We start from the raw sequence: 16687 nt of genomic DNA, 5'->3' as shown, positions 1-16687 counted from the left end.
AAAAAAAAACACATCATAGTAAAATCCATACCTTTTCAGCTTCAAAGTTACAATTGAAAAAATGTCGAAAATTAGCGTTTTTTAAATTAGTAATTTTTTTGATGATTTCATCATTTACCAATATTATGGCAACAATTGTCATATTCACAAAAATATTCAAATTAACTTAAGTTTATATATATTACATTTGAAAAAATTATACTAGTATAAACAAAAACGCTGTTTTTTTTTATTTAGTTAATTAGTGTGAAAACTAGGAATAGAATTAAACTTCGATTATTTACACATTCTAAGGAATATTATTATTATAATATAAAATATAACTATATCAGTTTTAAAACAGTAAAATCTAAGTAGACAACAAGTATAATTTAAAAACATTGAATAAATATATCTAAAATTTTGGTTTAATTTATTGAATAATAAAATATTATTTAAGTCGATAGAATTTACTCAGCTTGTTTAACTCTACAAGTAAAAATTGTATATATTATGAAAAAATTAATAATTTTATGACGTCATTTTAGTATTGACATTTTCATATTTTATTAATTAATTTTTATCATATCTTTTATATTTAAAAATTTTTGATTACTATTTTGTATTAATTATAATTGTATAATGTATTATTAATTTGACGAATCCAATAATTACTCTTTATGTCAAATATTTGATGGCGACATTTAATTTATTGGTATAACATCAATGTGAATTATAAAATATAAATATTTGAGTTGTGTGTGATATTGTTCATGTATTTATTGTACAGTGTGTACGTTTGAAGATGTATATAGTACTTTAATTGACTTTACTATGTAAAACAGAAACTAATATTAAAACACTGTCTGTAAAGTATGTACTTAAATACTAGAGCCATCAAAGCCAACTATTTTAATTTGAAGATATCAGTCAAAGACATAATAGTGTTCGAATTGATTCCTTTGTTTATAAGAATTCATGCAAATATTGTTCAATTACTGATATTTTATTAATTTAAATATAGAACATAGTATTGTGGAATCGGTGTAATATTCTTTCGTATAAATTTATATAAACTACCAAACACATAATTTTAAATTTTATTTAATTAATTAATTATATTTTTAATATATTAAAAATGCGGACCTTATTATAATTCAAACTTATAATTGTTTGTAATGAATAGAGGAAATGAGACATAGATTCTAGTATTTTTATCAGTAGACATTTTTCAATATAAATCCTCGTTCTGCTTTGCTATAAAAATGTTCATAACTTCTGAAATACTCATTCAAAAGTTGTTATCGAACTTCATATTCTTAATTAAATAATTTTCTTTTTTTTAAGCTAGTTAAATACATATATAATAAATATATATTGACGTTTAAAAAAATAAAGTTTTATTAGGAGTTAGGTATGAATATTAAAATTATTTCAGGATTGATAAATTGAGAAAAGTGTGTAACTAAAAGAAAACAAAAGAAGATTAATGTTATATTTTTTTGGATTTATTAAGTGGTTCATGATTCATATTATTTAATTTCATAAAATTTAATTCTGAATAAGTAATTAGAAATTAAACTAAAAATTATAAAATATGTGTTATTTTTGAGGCTTGTTTTCTCTTGCTTCAAGCGTCACTAAAGTGCTTATATATCCAAGTAGACTTCTAATCACGGTACGTGATACGGAGATATCTGTCCTACAATATCGCACCTTTATTGATTTTTTAACTTGATTGAAGTTAAACTAAATTGAACATAAATATTATATTCTGTCAAATTAGATTCAACATATCTACTCTAAAATATACTAATTAACTATCTCTCAGCTCAATTTCTTACTTAATTTTTTACCGGAAGAAATAGTATTTAACTTTGTTTATTATCATGAAATAATAACAAAATGTTTAAATTTTTCGACTGATGAAGCTTCATTGGTCATTAGCTGATTGAAAAAATTAAACGAAAAAGGGCCATTTAATTGTGATTTATTTTTATCAGGTGGTAAAAAGTATGTCTCAGTTTTTAGTACGCCGCCATATTTCATATCAAAAAAAAAAATTAATACAGAATATGCCTACATTGACAAAAATAATCCAAGTAAAGGTAAATGGGGTGCTTGGTATGATATGAAAATCAGCGCTTGTTCTGTTAAACAAAAATCAATTTGTGCGGTTAAAGACTTTACATATCGACATTTGGTTATTGACGACGAACAAACCTATTGCGTACCATTTGTAGAACCATACGACAATAATTGGCAAGTATCTAAACTTACTATGCTTAAATAATGAGTCGAAGTAATATATGTGACATATAAGTAAACCCTGTATGTCATTATATGTTTACATACTTTTAATTTTATGGGTTGTTTTTTTATGAATTTATTTTTTATTAGGTAGTTTTTAATGTTAACGTTAGTATTTTTAAATTAATTATATATTAAAAACTTGATTTTTAAATAATTGAAATTTTTTTTGTTGACACAATTAAATTTATAACAATTATTTGTAAAAAAAAAAAAAACCTTACATAACTTTTTAATGATGTTTAGTAAGAGTCAAAAACGTTTTACTCGAGCCGATGACTTTGAAATAAAAATGAATGTTACCAATGACTCACTTTGCGATAAACATCTCGACTACAATTATGAATGGAAAATCTATTATGATGATAGTAATACAAGTAATTTTAAAAAATGTATACAAATAACAAAACATTAACTTGCCGTTTGAATTGTCAATGATATTTTTACTCTGTTGAAGTTACCATTAAATAAGGAAATATATTACATTAAATATATTAAGGAAATACATAGTATTTGACTTTCACAATCAAAAATTACTATTAAATATAAATTTTAAATTATTTTTCCCTTTTTTTAAGTTCCCAAAGGAGATCCGATAAAACTCGAGGATAGCAGCATTATTCATCAAAAAAACCTCCTTATTCCCAAGTACACTCTTCCTTTAGTAAAACCTGTAAAGTTAGTGGCGCATTTCCATGTCACTGTTAAAGATGATAAAATTACAGTGGCCAATAAATATATGGTAAGTAAGTCGTGCTGTAGAGTATACTAATCAATAAGTTTTAATTCTGCTATCTTCTGATGAAAAAAGAATTCTTACAGTGTGTAATGTCTTACTCTTTATTGGACCTCAATGCGAATATTGTCGGTAGTCCGGAGATTGTCGTTGACAATCGTGGTCTCGTATTTTTGGACGCATCTTTATCGAATAATCCCAATGAACCAAATGATAGACAAAATCATTTGGAATATATTTGGAATTGTAATATTGAAAGTGATAGGGAAAACTGTAGAGAACATATTACAAAAGGTATACTGTGGTTATAATTTAAGCGTTAAATATTAAAATTTTACAGAAATGTTAGATAAGAATCAAATCACAGTGATGAATTATTAGAAATTAATTTTAATTTTTAAAAAATGGCCGAACGTTTTTTTTTATTTATCGTACTACACTCATAGAGTAATAGAGTAATTACTCTATGACTACACTTTAAGACTAATGTGATAATTATCAATACTTGATTGATAAGGTTTTATCACCAAGTTTTTATTTACTACTAAAAACTAATTAATTAAATTACATCCAAAAAATGTTCAATGTTAATATTCCATCATTACTGGTTTAGATCCAATTAGAAAATTAAGCGCCCCTTTGAATAAAGCAGCCAAGTATGTATTCAGTCTAACAGTGAGACCTGACTCTTATTATAAAGCCAACATAGGAAATCCAAAACATGCTAACGCGGTTATTCGAGTGATACCGCGTAGTCAAACGTTTGCACTTCAAATCAAGTATACAAAAATAATGTTATGATTTGTAATATTATACGTATCATTTTAGTATATGTATATGTTAACTTATCAGTTGTTGCTATTGTTAGGTGTTTAAAAAACTGCGGTACTATTTCCAGTCCGCTAGAAATTATATACCTCTATGTTGAGACAAAATGTAATAACTGTACATTTGAATGGAGCTATAAAGAAAAAATGGAATCTTCTTTTAGGCAAGATTTTGATATCAGAGTGTCTGATACACCCTCGAACATCTTAATAATAAAAAAAAATGCATTGGATTATAACAAAGTTTACATGATCAAAGTTCTAGGTACGATAGAATGTACTTTTTGGCGTTTATTTTTATTTGGCATTGAATTTTTCTTTTTTTGTTATATAATAAATGTGAAAAATATGTACATTGCATATATTATACATGTGAAATATCATCTTAATGTTGAAAATAATATTCCTAAAACTAGATATACTGTTTCCATTTATTTTGTGTATTTTATCTAAAGTTGTCATATTTTAGAAAAAGTCGAATTTATTGATAGTTATATAATTATTGAAACTGCTGGGAAACCGGAAGCAGGTGAATGTCGTATTGATGAAATTAAGTTGTTGAATGGAAAGTCTTCATGGAACTTAGAATGCTGGGGATTTCGAGATCAATACGGAGATAAAAATCTAAACTATGACTTCTATGAACCTTTCGAAGGCGATCAGAGTAATTTAGGTATCAAAGTATTTGTACATTAAACAGGGTGTCAAAAGGTAAGGAATCAGAACAATTGTTCCAAACAATGAGAATAATAGAAATCCTTTTCCTTGCTTACTGAACACCTATATATATGTATCTATAGTGTTCAGTAAGTAAGGAAACAGGTTACAAACAATGAGAATAATAGAAACGCGTTTATTACTATCTGAACACTCTATGTACAGAATGTTATGAATTATTGCACAAGCTTGCTGATCCAGAAGATATCTTACCACTCAAATTGTGCATATTCGAGTCAATATTATTAATAATAATTAGTTGTAGTTCCGCTATCGTATTATTGAGTGTATTTACTACTATTACTATCACTTACTATTCAATTATTTTAATTACAATAAATCAACAATAACAAGTATTAAGTACTGAATTTTATCTTCCAACCTTCTCACTAAGTTTAATTACGTTCAATAATTAAACAAAAAAACATCAGACGATTCGATATCGCTCGTCGACAAACTTACACTCAGTAAACTAATTTAAAGAATCTGTGTGAACTAAAAGAATGAGGGTCTTATCCTTAATTTATTATTTTATATAGCTAATAATGTATTTTATAAAGTAATAGGATTGAAAAATTCTAGGTTGAATAAAAGTTTTGAAAATTATGAACCTTATGTTCTTAGTTTTTTTGTAGAATTTAAAGAAAAATATACAGTTATATAGGTTTTAAATGGCATATATTTTTAGTTATAAACGAGAGAAATAAATTATTTAAAATTTTAATTTATTTGTCTAAATTGAAACGCTAGAAAATTTACTTAAATAATTTAAGAAATGCATTTACTTAAATTCTTAGATCTTTAAATCTAATTTAATAATTTAAATTAAGAAATGTTTGTTTTATATTTGAAACACTATTTTAGGCATATTATTAAAACACAATGGACCTAAAATAAAAAATTTATTGCATTTATCGACTAAAAGTACAATATTAGTGAGAGCTACAAACAAATACGGAATTTACGTTGACTATAATATTAGTATTCAAGTGAGTGGTCATAAAATGGAAATTATTTATGATTTTTTATTTAATTAAGTTATAATTACTTTAAAATTCGTAGGTCAACACGTCGGTAACTGGAAAATTAGATATTTTGTCGAAAGAAATTGACGATAAAGCATTAACTACGTCAGGTAAACATATAGAAAGTAAATATCCTTTATTATTATTAGTGTATCTAAATTATTAATTTATTCTTAAACAGAAACTATACAAAAAATTTCAGCTATAAGCGAAGTGTTGCTAAATAATAACAATAATAATAATAATACAAGTAAATTCACTGAACTTCTCAAAACTATACAAAGAGTTAGTCAAAGCATAAGGATGAAATTGAGCGCTTTTTTAATAAAAATAAAGTAAATTATTTGTCCATAGATATCAATGGAGAGGAATATAGTAAATATTGAACACGCAGCACTGATTTTGAATAAAATCGTTATGATTTGCTCTAAAGCAGACAAAGAAAAAATGAAGCCACAAAATCTTAAGGAAACGTCAATTAGTCTATTAACGGTTACTAATTATCTCTTTAATTATTTAAGAAAATCTAAAGAAAATCACCGTACAGCCGATATTGAACGCATGGGTCGAATAACAAGGTGATAATGCAGAAAACAATCTTTTGATATACAATTTAATTATACGTTACTTTTGATATCTAGTTGTTTGAAGAATATAATCGACACCGTAATTAGGAGCGTTTCCACGAGAGACAGAAATAATAATGTACGGAATCGGACACGTTATATTGTATCATCATATCAAAATGTATGCGTGACTGAAACTAAATATACAAATAGATTTACGTCGATATTAGTTCTAAAAAGCTAAATAAAATTTTTAAATATAAATAAACCAAATCTTCATATTCGACCATAAATTTAATTTCTTATAAAAATGTATTCTTAGATATTGTTTCCTCAATATATTTAATTGGTTTTCAAGAAATCATATAAAATAGTATTTATAAACGCTTAAGCATATTTTTTTTTTAACAGTTAGCTGATATGACCTATAACATTGAAGAATCTTTAACTATCATCGGTGAATGCTTTACTATACATCACATGATATACGAGGCTGAAAAATATTATGAAAGTGTTGAGTCAAAATTTTGGACCAACGTGAGTCATAAACTTACCTAAATCCGGTACTAAATACGTTAACCGTAACAATTTTCATATCATATTTGAAGGTAAAGGATATGAACACGCTAAAAAATCGAAGCGACTTGTTGAGTCCTGAATTGGTTCATGAACTAGCACAGAAAAGCAACGGGACGTGGGGCATAAAGATTTTTGAATTAGATAAAAAATTAACGTCTTGGACATCACAAGACCATGGAATGGTTTCCAACATCAAGTTTATGACTTTGTCGAATCACGGAGGTTCTAATGAAAATGAGTACCGTGGTTTGACCCGAAACTTTAATGCACACACGTCCATACACTTCAATTTAACTGGCACGTTAAACGAGTCCTTAATGGAGTACACAATCCGAGTGCCAGCCCATGGGTCACAGAGATTGGACTTTGACAAAGCTGTAGTAGTGTTCAAATTTGATACGAAAGAATTTGGATCTTTAGTCGTGAAAGTAGAATCTCTAAACAACGACTTGCTAGTATAGCATACAAATCATTTTAAACTAAAACTGAATTCTAACCATACATATATCATTGCGTTTAGATTGCTTGGTTAAGGAATAGAAGACCCGATATAGATGTTATGACAAACGAGCAATACATTCGAAAAATAACTGCCGGTAAATTACATAAAATAAAATTGTTCACAACTGAAGAAAGCGAAGACCACCTACATTACATTGGTGTTTTTGTAAATACAGTAAATATGTTTTATTCCGGTTTTCATTAATTTTTTTTGGACATTTTTTAATGAGTTCTATTCTTGAAATAACTTCATGACATGTACGTTTTCTTCAAACTAGTCTATCCTAAATCGAACCTACGAATCTTTTGATGTGAAATTTCGAATGGGTTTTGTGTGTATGAAGTGCTTGCGGTGGTCTGGCAGTAGATGGACAACCGAAGGTATGAAAGTTGGTCCTCAAAGTAATATCCAGGGCCATATGCACTGCTTGACTCGTCATTTTTCAATGTTTGAAAGTACCGTGTTCGTTTTACCGATTGTTCCGAGCCCGGTCAACGATATATATTTATTTGATACAGTCTCTGAAAATATGGTTTGCCTTATATTGATTGCGATCATTTTTGTTGTTTACGTAATACTTATGGTTTTCTCCAGAATTTGGGACAAGAATGACATACACAAGGTAAAAAGAACATTTTTTTAGCTTACCTTAATTTGCAGTCTGTAAGGCTTACAAATGAGTTTCTAGTCTAAAATTAAAGTACTGGACGACAATTATCCCGAGGAAGACGAAGCATATCTAGTGATCGTACACACGGGTAACTATCCGGGATCTGGAACAACGGCTAACGTGTGTATCGAACTACATGGAACTACTATGAACAGTCGAGTAAGTAAAAAAAATGTGAAAAACTTTACATTTATTTATAAAGTTAAGTATGTACGCCAGCCGCCTTGATTTAAAGTCCGAAATCATGGCGAGACACCAGTCGACTGAAGTGCATACAGTCGCCGCGACCATAACTTGGCGAGGGGTATGGCTACTTAGCTCGTTAGAGAGTCTTAAGGCTCTTGGGCTAAGCCGTAACCTCTTGGGTGGACTTGTAAGGTCAGTCCTCCGCGGTACCCTGCTGAATTGGCACACGTTCAACAGGTCGAATAGGGTTTTCGGGCGGGTGGGCGTCGGGTGAATATCGCCATCCCCCCGCGACACGGGAGCCTCCTCGTCTCCCTGGAATGGGTCCCTTAGGCCCATTCCACATTCCTTTTGCCTCTTCCTAATTCCTGCTTATCCGGGTCTAGGCTATTTAATGATGAGTAGCCTCGGCCTACCTCCCTTTTCCTATGGCTTTCCACGGGGTAGAAGTCGCCTCATCCAAGGCGTCTCGCATAGCTATGAGGTATGCGAGCCGTTGGGACGTCTTTCTGATAAAAGGTCCCTCTTGTTCAGAGAGACACATTTTTTTTTTATATTACTTTGATTCCAAATTCTTGTATCTCTAAATTTAATGATTAAATAAAACTATGGTCAATATTTATCATTAAAGTCAACTTGATATCAATAACTGAAAACTTTGTCCATGTGTAGTATTTCCGCAAGGCAAATCATCGTGTGCTACCATACTATCCTCATTACAAATTTTATTAGCTGTATATGTAGGAAAGTAAATGTACAAGGAAATATGATATACTTTTTATTTCATAATTGACATAATTGAAATTTTGTAAAAATTATAAATTAAAAAAAATTATTATTTTTATTATTAAAAACATTTTTAATTCTTTATAATCCCAAGATTTCATACGCGACTCTAGGGGTTATTTTAACGTCATTGCTGTTCCTAAATCTAACAGTATTTATTGCATTTCGTTCAATTGCTCTTTCCTCTGCTCTTTGTAAGTAGTCGAACATATCAGTATTCTTGATGTTCCAAAATCAACCCAGAGCCACAGTATTTTAGTTAAGTGTTCCTCTCCGCCCCTCAAAATCCGCTGTCGCTTGCTTGTTAATAAATTTCTCCTAAAATCTCTCTCTAATCCTATCCATCAATCTATTATTTGTACTCTAATTTAAGTAATTTTTGGCAATTTGTGTCTAAAACGCTGTCAATATTGGCATCAATATGTTCTTCTCTATCTGTTATATATTGTTATTGCAATAAAAATTATTTAAATTCTCGATCACATATCAATTTAAAAAATACAATTTTTCATTCCTTTTAAAATTTTCAATATAATGATTAAAAGTCTAAATATGCAAGTTAAGCTAAAATAGTGTCTAAACGTTCAGCATTTTGAAATATAAGCTTTCATAAAAATAATTTTGAATTGAAATTTTGCATGCATTATTTTTAATATATTAAAAATTAATAATAACTTAATAAAAAATGTTTTAAATTCATTTTTTCATGTGCTTTCTAATTAGTAATAATCTTAAAAAAGAGGTTATAGAAAAAATCTAATTTCAGACTTTAAATCAGTGTAAAAATTTGGTTTAGTATACATTCCTCTATGATTATTTTGTGTAATTCAGTATAAAAATGAATTTCATACTCCTATTAATTTGGAGATATTTAATTAAAAAAGTTTTTTTAGGTGGCCATTTTTCATAGTAGAGTAATTTTGAGATATCTGTCTAAATTTCTAAAATTAAAGGATATTTTCTAATATTTGGTGTTTGTAAGTTTAAAAAAATTAAATAGTGTTCTTTTGATGTATGATCATTAATATTGGTCAAGTGAGAGCTGAGAAAAATGAATGACAGACACAAAAAAATACCTATTCATATTTTAATATGAATAAGAAATTCCTTCTCGCAAGAAGAGACTACAGTGATGGGGTCTATAATATTCATTGAAGTTATTCAATCTAAATGAGATAAAAATAATTTTTTTTTTTTCAAATAAAAGAATTATGACAATAATTCATTTTAACGGACGGGGTTCAAACTTCGTACCTTAAGCGTATAAACCGTATTAAATTCGACGAAACTATGCGTTACATGAAATTTTATATAAAGACCAGTTGACAATTTCTAAGTCGTTTTTCTTAACTTTGAGGAGGCAAATAATCAAAATAAGTTTAATTTTATAATTAATATAAGTTAGACTCATGTAACTTTTATAAAAATTCGTGGACTCATTACTATAGGAAAACTTGGTATTTTAAAATAAACAAAAAAAAATTTGAAACAAAAATTGCATTTTTTTAATTTACAGCAACTATTTGCACATACACGATAAGTCACGAAGACTAATTTTTTTTTGTAATTTATAGTACGTAACATAAACTTTAATGTAACATATATTTAAAGGACATAATATTTCTCAAACATTATCAAAAGTTCAAAAAATTGACTTTTGTGAAAAATTTGCTATTTTGAATCCGCCCCCGTTGGAAGGTAAAGGGTCAGATTTCCTTAAAATTTATATTAAATGAAAGAATAATGTCTAAGTTTTCCATATAAAAATAAATTATTTTGATTTGTTAATTTTTAAAAAAGTTATGGCAGTTTAAAAAAAAAAAAATTTCAAAATTTACCAATTTTAAAAACCTTAATTTTTTTGAAGATTTTCCCCACTTACAGGAAAAAGGGAAATTTTTTAAATTTTAAAGGGCAATTTCTTCAACTAGATACGATATGTGATCTTTTGACCTACCATTGAGAGAAATCGGTCCGTCGAGAGCTAAGAAAAAGTGGCAACAAATACGCGCACAAAAAAAAAAAGAAACACATCATATTAAAATTAATATTTTCTCAGCTTCTCATTGAAGTTAAATGTATAATTTTAACATAGTCTAAGAATACATAAATTATTAAAAATAAAATACAACTAAATGGATGATTGTATCAAACTTATATGTGTCATCAGTTAGATCTATTTTACCTGTATACAGAATGATCGAAATCTGGTAAGACACTCATTTTCTCAGAAAATATTGAGAATTTTAAATTTTATTATAGAGAAAAAATATTAAGTTAAAAAAACTACAATAATATGTAGTCAAACCATTATTTTTTTTGTCCCTTCAAGGATAAAAACCCTTATTTATAATTTTCTTAAATGGGAACCCTTATTTTTAACTTTATAATATAATAGAAAAAAAAAAATTACAAACAATTTTATTCTTATAATTTTTTTTATCCGATTAACCTTTCGTCCGTTACAGCTTGTTAAAGTTAAATGATTTAAAGCCAAATATCTATTGTCATTTTACTGTATCAAATACAGAAGTCATTCTTTTTATTTGATATTGCATAAACCAAATTTTATTGATTAAGTTATGACAGGTAAATTAGCTATAAAAATTTACTACGCACTAAATGAGTGATAACAATAATAGATTCAAACCGGGTTTTCGGTGTATTATTAATAGCTAAGTCTATGGTTTTGTAAGACTAAAGGATCTAACAAAAATACCGGTTGCACTGCCACCGATATTATGATACGTAATAAATGATAGAATTTTTTCTGGAAGTCAAAATCTTTAAACAATTATAAAACGTAAACGGTTGTTTGGATAAAAAAATTATAAGAACAAAATTGTTTGTAATTTTTTTTTCTATCATATTATCAAATCAAATATAGTGGTTCCAATTTAAAAAAATTATAAATAAACATTTTTATCCCTGAAGGGATAAAAAAAATTTTTATTTAACTTCATATAATTATATAGAGTTTTATAAACTTAATAATTTTTCTTTTTACAAAAATTTTAAATTCTCAATAGTTTCTGAGAAAATAAGTATCTTATCAGATTTCGATCACTCTGTATATGTCATTAAGTGGTATACAATATTTTAAATATATTATAATTTTTCAGCCCCATTGCCTCAATAATAATTATTACAAAACAATGCAACGGTCAAACGATGATTGGTTTTTGATTTTCACACCTCAACATCTTGGTGAAATACATACTATTAGATTATGGCATGATAACGAAGGCTTTGATCCAGAATGGTACTGCAAACGAATTGTAGTAATCGACGTGAGACATAATAAAAAATATCAGTTCGAGGTAGAAAGATGGTTTTCATTAGTTCGACCGGGTAAAGATTTCCATTACATTATTAAAATTAATAATCCACGTCACAGGTGGAGGAGAAAAACGAGAGAGCTGGCAGAGACAATTACACGTGAAAAACATACTTGGGCTAGTATTTTTATGCGGTATGTGATTTTTATAAATAATTTGAATATAAAAATTAAACATTGTTTTTTTTATTGGTCTATTTTATATATTTTTACAGTCACCCGAGGTCCCTATATACGAGATGCCAAAGATTGAATATGGTTCTTTGTACTGTCCTGAGCATTATGATAGCCAGCATGGTATTCTACGAACTATTAAATCGTAAAATTAAAAAAAACTTTATTATATTATATGCTTATAATATCTTAGATTTAAAAACTACTTATTTTTTTTTTTCATTTAGAAGACGAAGAACAGTTTTTAAATTATGGTTTGCGCATCAGAGAAGTGATTATTGCTATTCAAAGCGAGTTTTTAGAATTAATATTGACTTTTGGAGTGTATTTTTGTTTCGAGTAATGTTTAATATTTGAATTGTTTCTGATATAATTATAGAAAAAATAAATAAAAACGTTATTGTACACTTTAGGAAAAATGCCAGCATAACATTCAGAAAAATTCGATCAACGATTCCTCAGAAAAATCATGTGCTAGAAAATAACCTAAATACTGAAAGTGAGTTACAGCGTTAGTTTAACCTACAAACAATTAATTTTTGGACACCAAACTTTTTAGCATCAATTTGGAAGAAAAACCCCACATTGTTAATAGCACAAAAAATGACAAAAACGATTTACTATTTTCCGGCCCACACAGGAACGCCGTCAATTCTTTATCGTTGGAATATTTGGCTTATTACAGGTTGGTATGTTACTTAATGTTATTATTGTTAATTTTCTATAACCACAGCTAACCAGGGAGAGTTGCAGGTCTTGTTGTTTTGTAGTGTACGCATTTTCTGGATTCTATATAGTTTTGTATGGTCTGAAATTTGGTAGAGTGAAAAGCCTTTGCTGGTTAACGGCTATACTTTTAGGATTCGTACAAAATGTGTTGATAGCCAAACCGTTCAATATAATTTTTACTAGTGCTCTTGCAGCAGCGTATGATAAGGATAATAATGTAAGTATTGATGTTGAGTACCGTATAATGAGACTACTTCTACCCTTTAAAAACAACATTACAAAAAAATAGAAGCTGTAGAGAGTAGATAACAAAATTTGTAGGGCAAACTTACTATGTTTCGTAATTTTATAATTATAAAATTCACTAATAACGCTCTATTAGGTACTTATATTTTGGTCCAATGATATATTTAAGATGCACAGTAGCCCAATTATTAAGCAGAGCAAAACTTTGCTGCCGTACATTAAAAATTACTTTATTTTTTCAGAGCTTAACATCTTTGATGTACATAATACAATTAACACGGTACAGAGAAAAACATAAACCCTTGTCACAAGATGCCAATTATCTCAAAGCAATACGAAAAACTCGTGAAAGATTTTTGTACGCGCCGTTGTCTTCAACTAAAGCGATTGTAAGAAACTCAGGATCTAAATGAACGATCGAAAATTCGTTTTATTACTATTATTTAAAACCTAGTTTATTATTCTGAGTGTATCTATCACTAATATAATAATAATAATAATAATCATTTTTTTTATTTTCTCATTAAAATGCTATCATTATCTTACATTTAAATTTTTTTTAATTCACAATTTTTATAAAGTCATTGACTATACAATATTTTTTTGTTACAGATAGGAGTTCTAATACTATATAAATTGTGAATTTTAACTTTATAGGCATCGAAAAATCGACAAATACATCTTATTGATTATAAGAACACAAGAGCAAATTTTTTGTTATGTATAGTGTTTATTTCATTGTCTGTATGCTACCTTTGTCTGATGGATGCTTTTGGAAATCAAATTGACCGATTACATGTCAATCGGTTGGTTTCAAAACACGTAGAACACATTTTTAAGACCAAGTATAGCGATACCATCACATCAAAAAAGTTAGTTACATACCTATAAATTCATTCAGTATAAAATGATTCTAGTATCGAAATATAATTTAAGCTTAAAGGTAATATTGTCGGAAAAGCTCATAAAATCGCTTCATACATCAGAGCTGTACAATGGAGAGGGGCTCATTGATGAACTGTTGGACTCTGAAGAATGTAAAGTTTATAACGGCGTAGAAAGTCGAGCATTTATTGTATTCTTAAAATCATTATATTGCTTATTCTTATTTAGACGATAGTGTGGGATGGTTCAACTTATACAACAGTAGACTTATAGGGACTGGCATAAGATTGCGTCAAATTAGAATCAACGAAAACGGTAAAAAAGATACGAGAGAATATGGTCCGGGATGGACAGATTTACCAAAAGGGTTAAAAGGTTCGCTGCCTTGGTCGTACACTGAACTAACCATCAAACATAATTTGTTTTTTGGTAATAATTGAAATTTATTTAAGGCTTTAAATTAAGTCAAATAAAAAAATTTTTTTAATAGTTTATTGTTAATTAATTCTTTAGAGACGACAAAGACTGACTATTCTGGTTATAAATTAGACTTGGTCGGTGGGCCTTTACAGTGTAAAATAATGCTGAACGAGTATTTTGACTTGCAATGGTTAGACGTCAGGACAAAAAACTTCTTTGTAGAATTTCACGTATTCAACGCAGGATCGGATACCGTCACTGCAGTTAAAATAAATATGATGACGTTGTTTGGACTATCATACAAAATTAAAGTAGAAGTAAGTGTAATCGATTGAACTATAAATTTTATTTCTAAACAGTTTCTATATTAAAACGGTGTTTACATCTACGTCTAAAAACGCCATAGGCAAGATAAAAACGATTAGGTTAATTCTTTATAAGTAAGGTTTACTTATAAAGAATTATTCTTTCGTCAAATAATATGTCATACTTCAATAAAACTTATATGCGCACAAAATTAATATTAAACATTTTTGATGTTAGGTTGAAACAATACCCACAGCTTCGATAATCATCTCATGGGAAACTTATACTTTCACCTTGATGGTTGTACTCGTTTTCAGCGGAGCGGCAGTTTTTCAACTAATAAGTCTCTACAGCGAGATCGTAAAATTCGGCCTGTCAACTTTCTGGATAGTGTACGATGTTAGCCTGGCCTTTGTAATCGTTTTCTGCATTGTCTCTTTGCTCGAACGTCTACGGGCGATGGAAGCATTATCAGACAAGTTTAGCTCGGTTAATGACCAACCGGTGTATGACGATTTTGTGGCACCGTGTCGAGCACATACAATTGCACTTACAATGGGCGCAACTTTTACCGCAATGTCAATACTAAGGTTGCTGAAGCTGGTTAACCGGCGTGGACCTTTGCGTGTTGTAAAAGCCGCTATGAACACAGCTAAATCTAATGCTATTACCGTATTTGTCTGGTCAATCATTGTCTCAATAGCCGCTACTGTTGGTTTCTGTTCACTGTTTTCTTGGAATCTATACGGCATAGCTAACGTTGTACTTGGACGAAGCGCTATATTGTTCGATACGTCAACGCCCTTAATAGTCACGTTACTTGTCGTCGGTGTATTATTTATTTTCAATGCTCTTATTTATGCGATTTTTGTTAAATATCACAGATTATCTAGAAATTGATTGGATACTATCAATGAAAGAAAACATACATAATAATTGTTTCATTTAAATTTGTTTTAGTTTGTCTTCTATCATTAAGTTAATAATTAACATCAATTTATTTTATTGTAATTTTTATCAAAATATTTTTTTATCTTTCTAATTTTTCATTGGAATCACCAGAGAATTTAACAATTTTTATATTACATAAAAATCGTTATTTTTGTTATTAATTTATATTAATTTTTATTTGATTACTAAGTAATCAAATAAAAATTTGAAGTCTTAATAATTACTTTTTGAATGCGTAGCTGAGTACTGTACGGATCATTCTGAAATTTTATATTGATAATACTTTAGGCTTACTCACTTAGGTTATCTTGTTGACGACGTACGATTACTTGTTTTGACAATCCTATTAACCTAAGTACTGGGTGGGGACATAATCATTACATTAAATATTTTTGTTTTCAATTTTTGATTATGTATCAAAAAGCTTAATTTCTTTAAGCCTACATCACATTAAAGTTAATATAATGTATTGACAAAAAAATAAAAAATATCTATAAAAACTAGGTTAGTAGTTAATGGTATTTGAAGTATTTAAATATTTGAAAACAAAATTAACAACAATACGTGTCGCAAAATAAGCATATCTAGCTTAGTGTAATTGATTTCAAACAGACAATTAAATATAAAATGATGGGGGGGACGGAAGAGAACTCGACTCACCTATGCCCTTCAGTGCTTAACAGTCATCCCTTTTAATATTTCTCCAATATATATATATTTGGATGAGTTCATAGTTAAGCTCAAAATAGTTTTTGA

The 16687-nt window shown here is 28.4% G+C and overlaps 1 protein-coding gene across 3 annotated transcripts in view; it reads left to right on the top strand.

The window, feature by feature from the left end:
• Nucleotides 1-16037, top strand: part of LOC126899479 (uncharacterized) — a 22562-nt gene extending 6525 nt beyond the window's left edge. Inside the window, exons 3-31 of one of the 3 annotated variants that reach the window (XM_050674440.1) lie at nt 1983-2241; nt 2536-2666; nt 2868-3031; nt 3112-3319; nt 3639-3804; nt 3894-4117; nt 4322-4525; nt 5434-5558; nt 5632-5704; nt 5776-5879; nt 5949-6172; nt 6236-6341; nt 6572-6697; nt 6769-7194; nt 7260-7415; nt 7519-7863; nt 7930-8070; nt 12006-12355; nt 12436-12539; nt 12622-12733; nt 12808-12893; nt 12954-13083; nt 13148-13340; nt 13612-13758; nt 14027-14241; nt 14306-14406; nt 14483-14683; nt 14768-14991; nt 15218-16037. In XM_050674440.1, the coding sequence (XP_050530397.1) occupies nt 1983-2241; nt 2536-2666; nt 2868-3031; nt 3112-3319; nt 3639-3804; nt 3894-4117; nt 4322-4525; nt 5434-5558; nt 5632-5704; nt 5776-5879; nt 5949-6172; nt 6236-6341; nt 6572-6697; nt 6769-7194; nt 7260-7415; nt 7519-7863; nt 7930-8070; nt 12006-12355; nt 12436-12539; nt 12622-12733; nt 12808-12893; nt 12954-13083; nt 13148-13340; nt 13612-13758; nt 14027-14241; nt 14306-14406; nt 14483-14683; nt 14768-14991; nt 15218-15880 (5708 nt within the window). In that variant the 3' untranslated portion in view covers nt 15881-16037. Of the gene's footprint in view, nt 1-1982; nt 2242-2535; nt 2667-2867; nt 3032-3111; nt 3320-3638; nt 3805-3893; nt 4118-4321; nt 4526-5433; nt 5559-5631; nt 5705-5775; nt 5880-5948; nt 6173-6235; nt 6342-6571; nt 6698-6768; nt 7195-7259; nt 7416-7518; nt 7864-7929; nt 8071-12005; nt 12356-12435; nt 12540-12621; nt 12734-12807; nt 12894-12953; nt 13084-13147; nt 13341-13611; nt 13759-14026; nt 14242-14305; nt 14407-14482; nt 14684-14767; nt 14992-15217 lie in introns of those variants that run through there. The other 2 variants (XR_007702603.1, XM_050674441.1) reach the window with 2 other exon arrangements.
• Nucleotides 16038-16687: the final 650 nt, after the last annotated feature.

This window comes from Daktulosphaira vitifoliae, unplaced genomic scaffold (genome assembly GCF_025091365.1).
Source record: "Daktulosphaira vitifoliae isolate Bord-2020 unplaced genomic scaffold, ASM2509136v1 Scaffold_2, whole genome shotgun sequence".
NCBI classification, from domain to species: Eukaryota; Metazoa; Arthropoda; class Insecta; order Hemiptera; family Phylloxeridae; genus Daktulosphaira; species Daktulosphaira vitifoliae.
The sequence above is the reverse complement of the archived record's forward strand: the minus strand, read 5'-3'. Positions and strand labels throughout refer to the sequence as shown.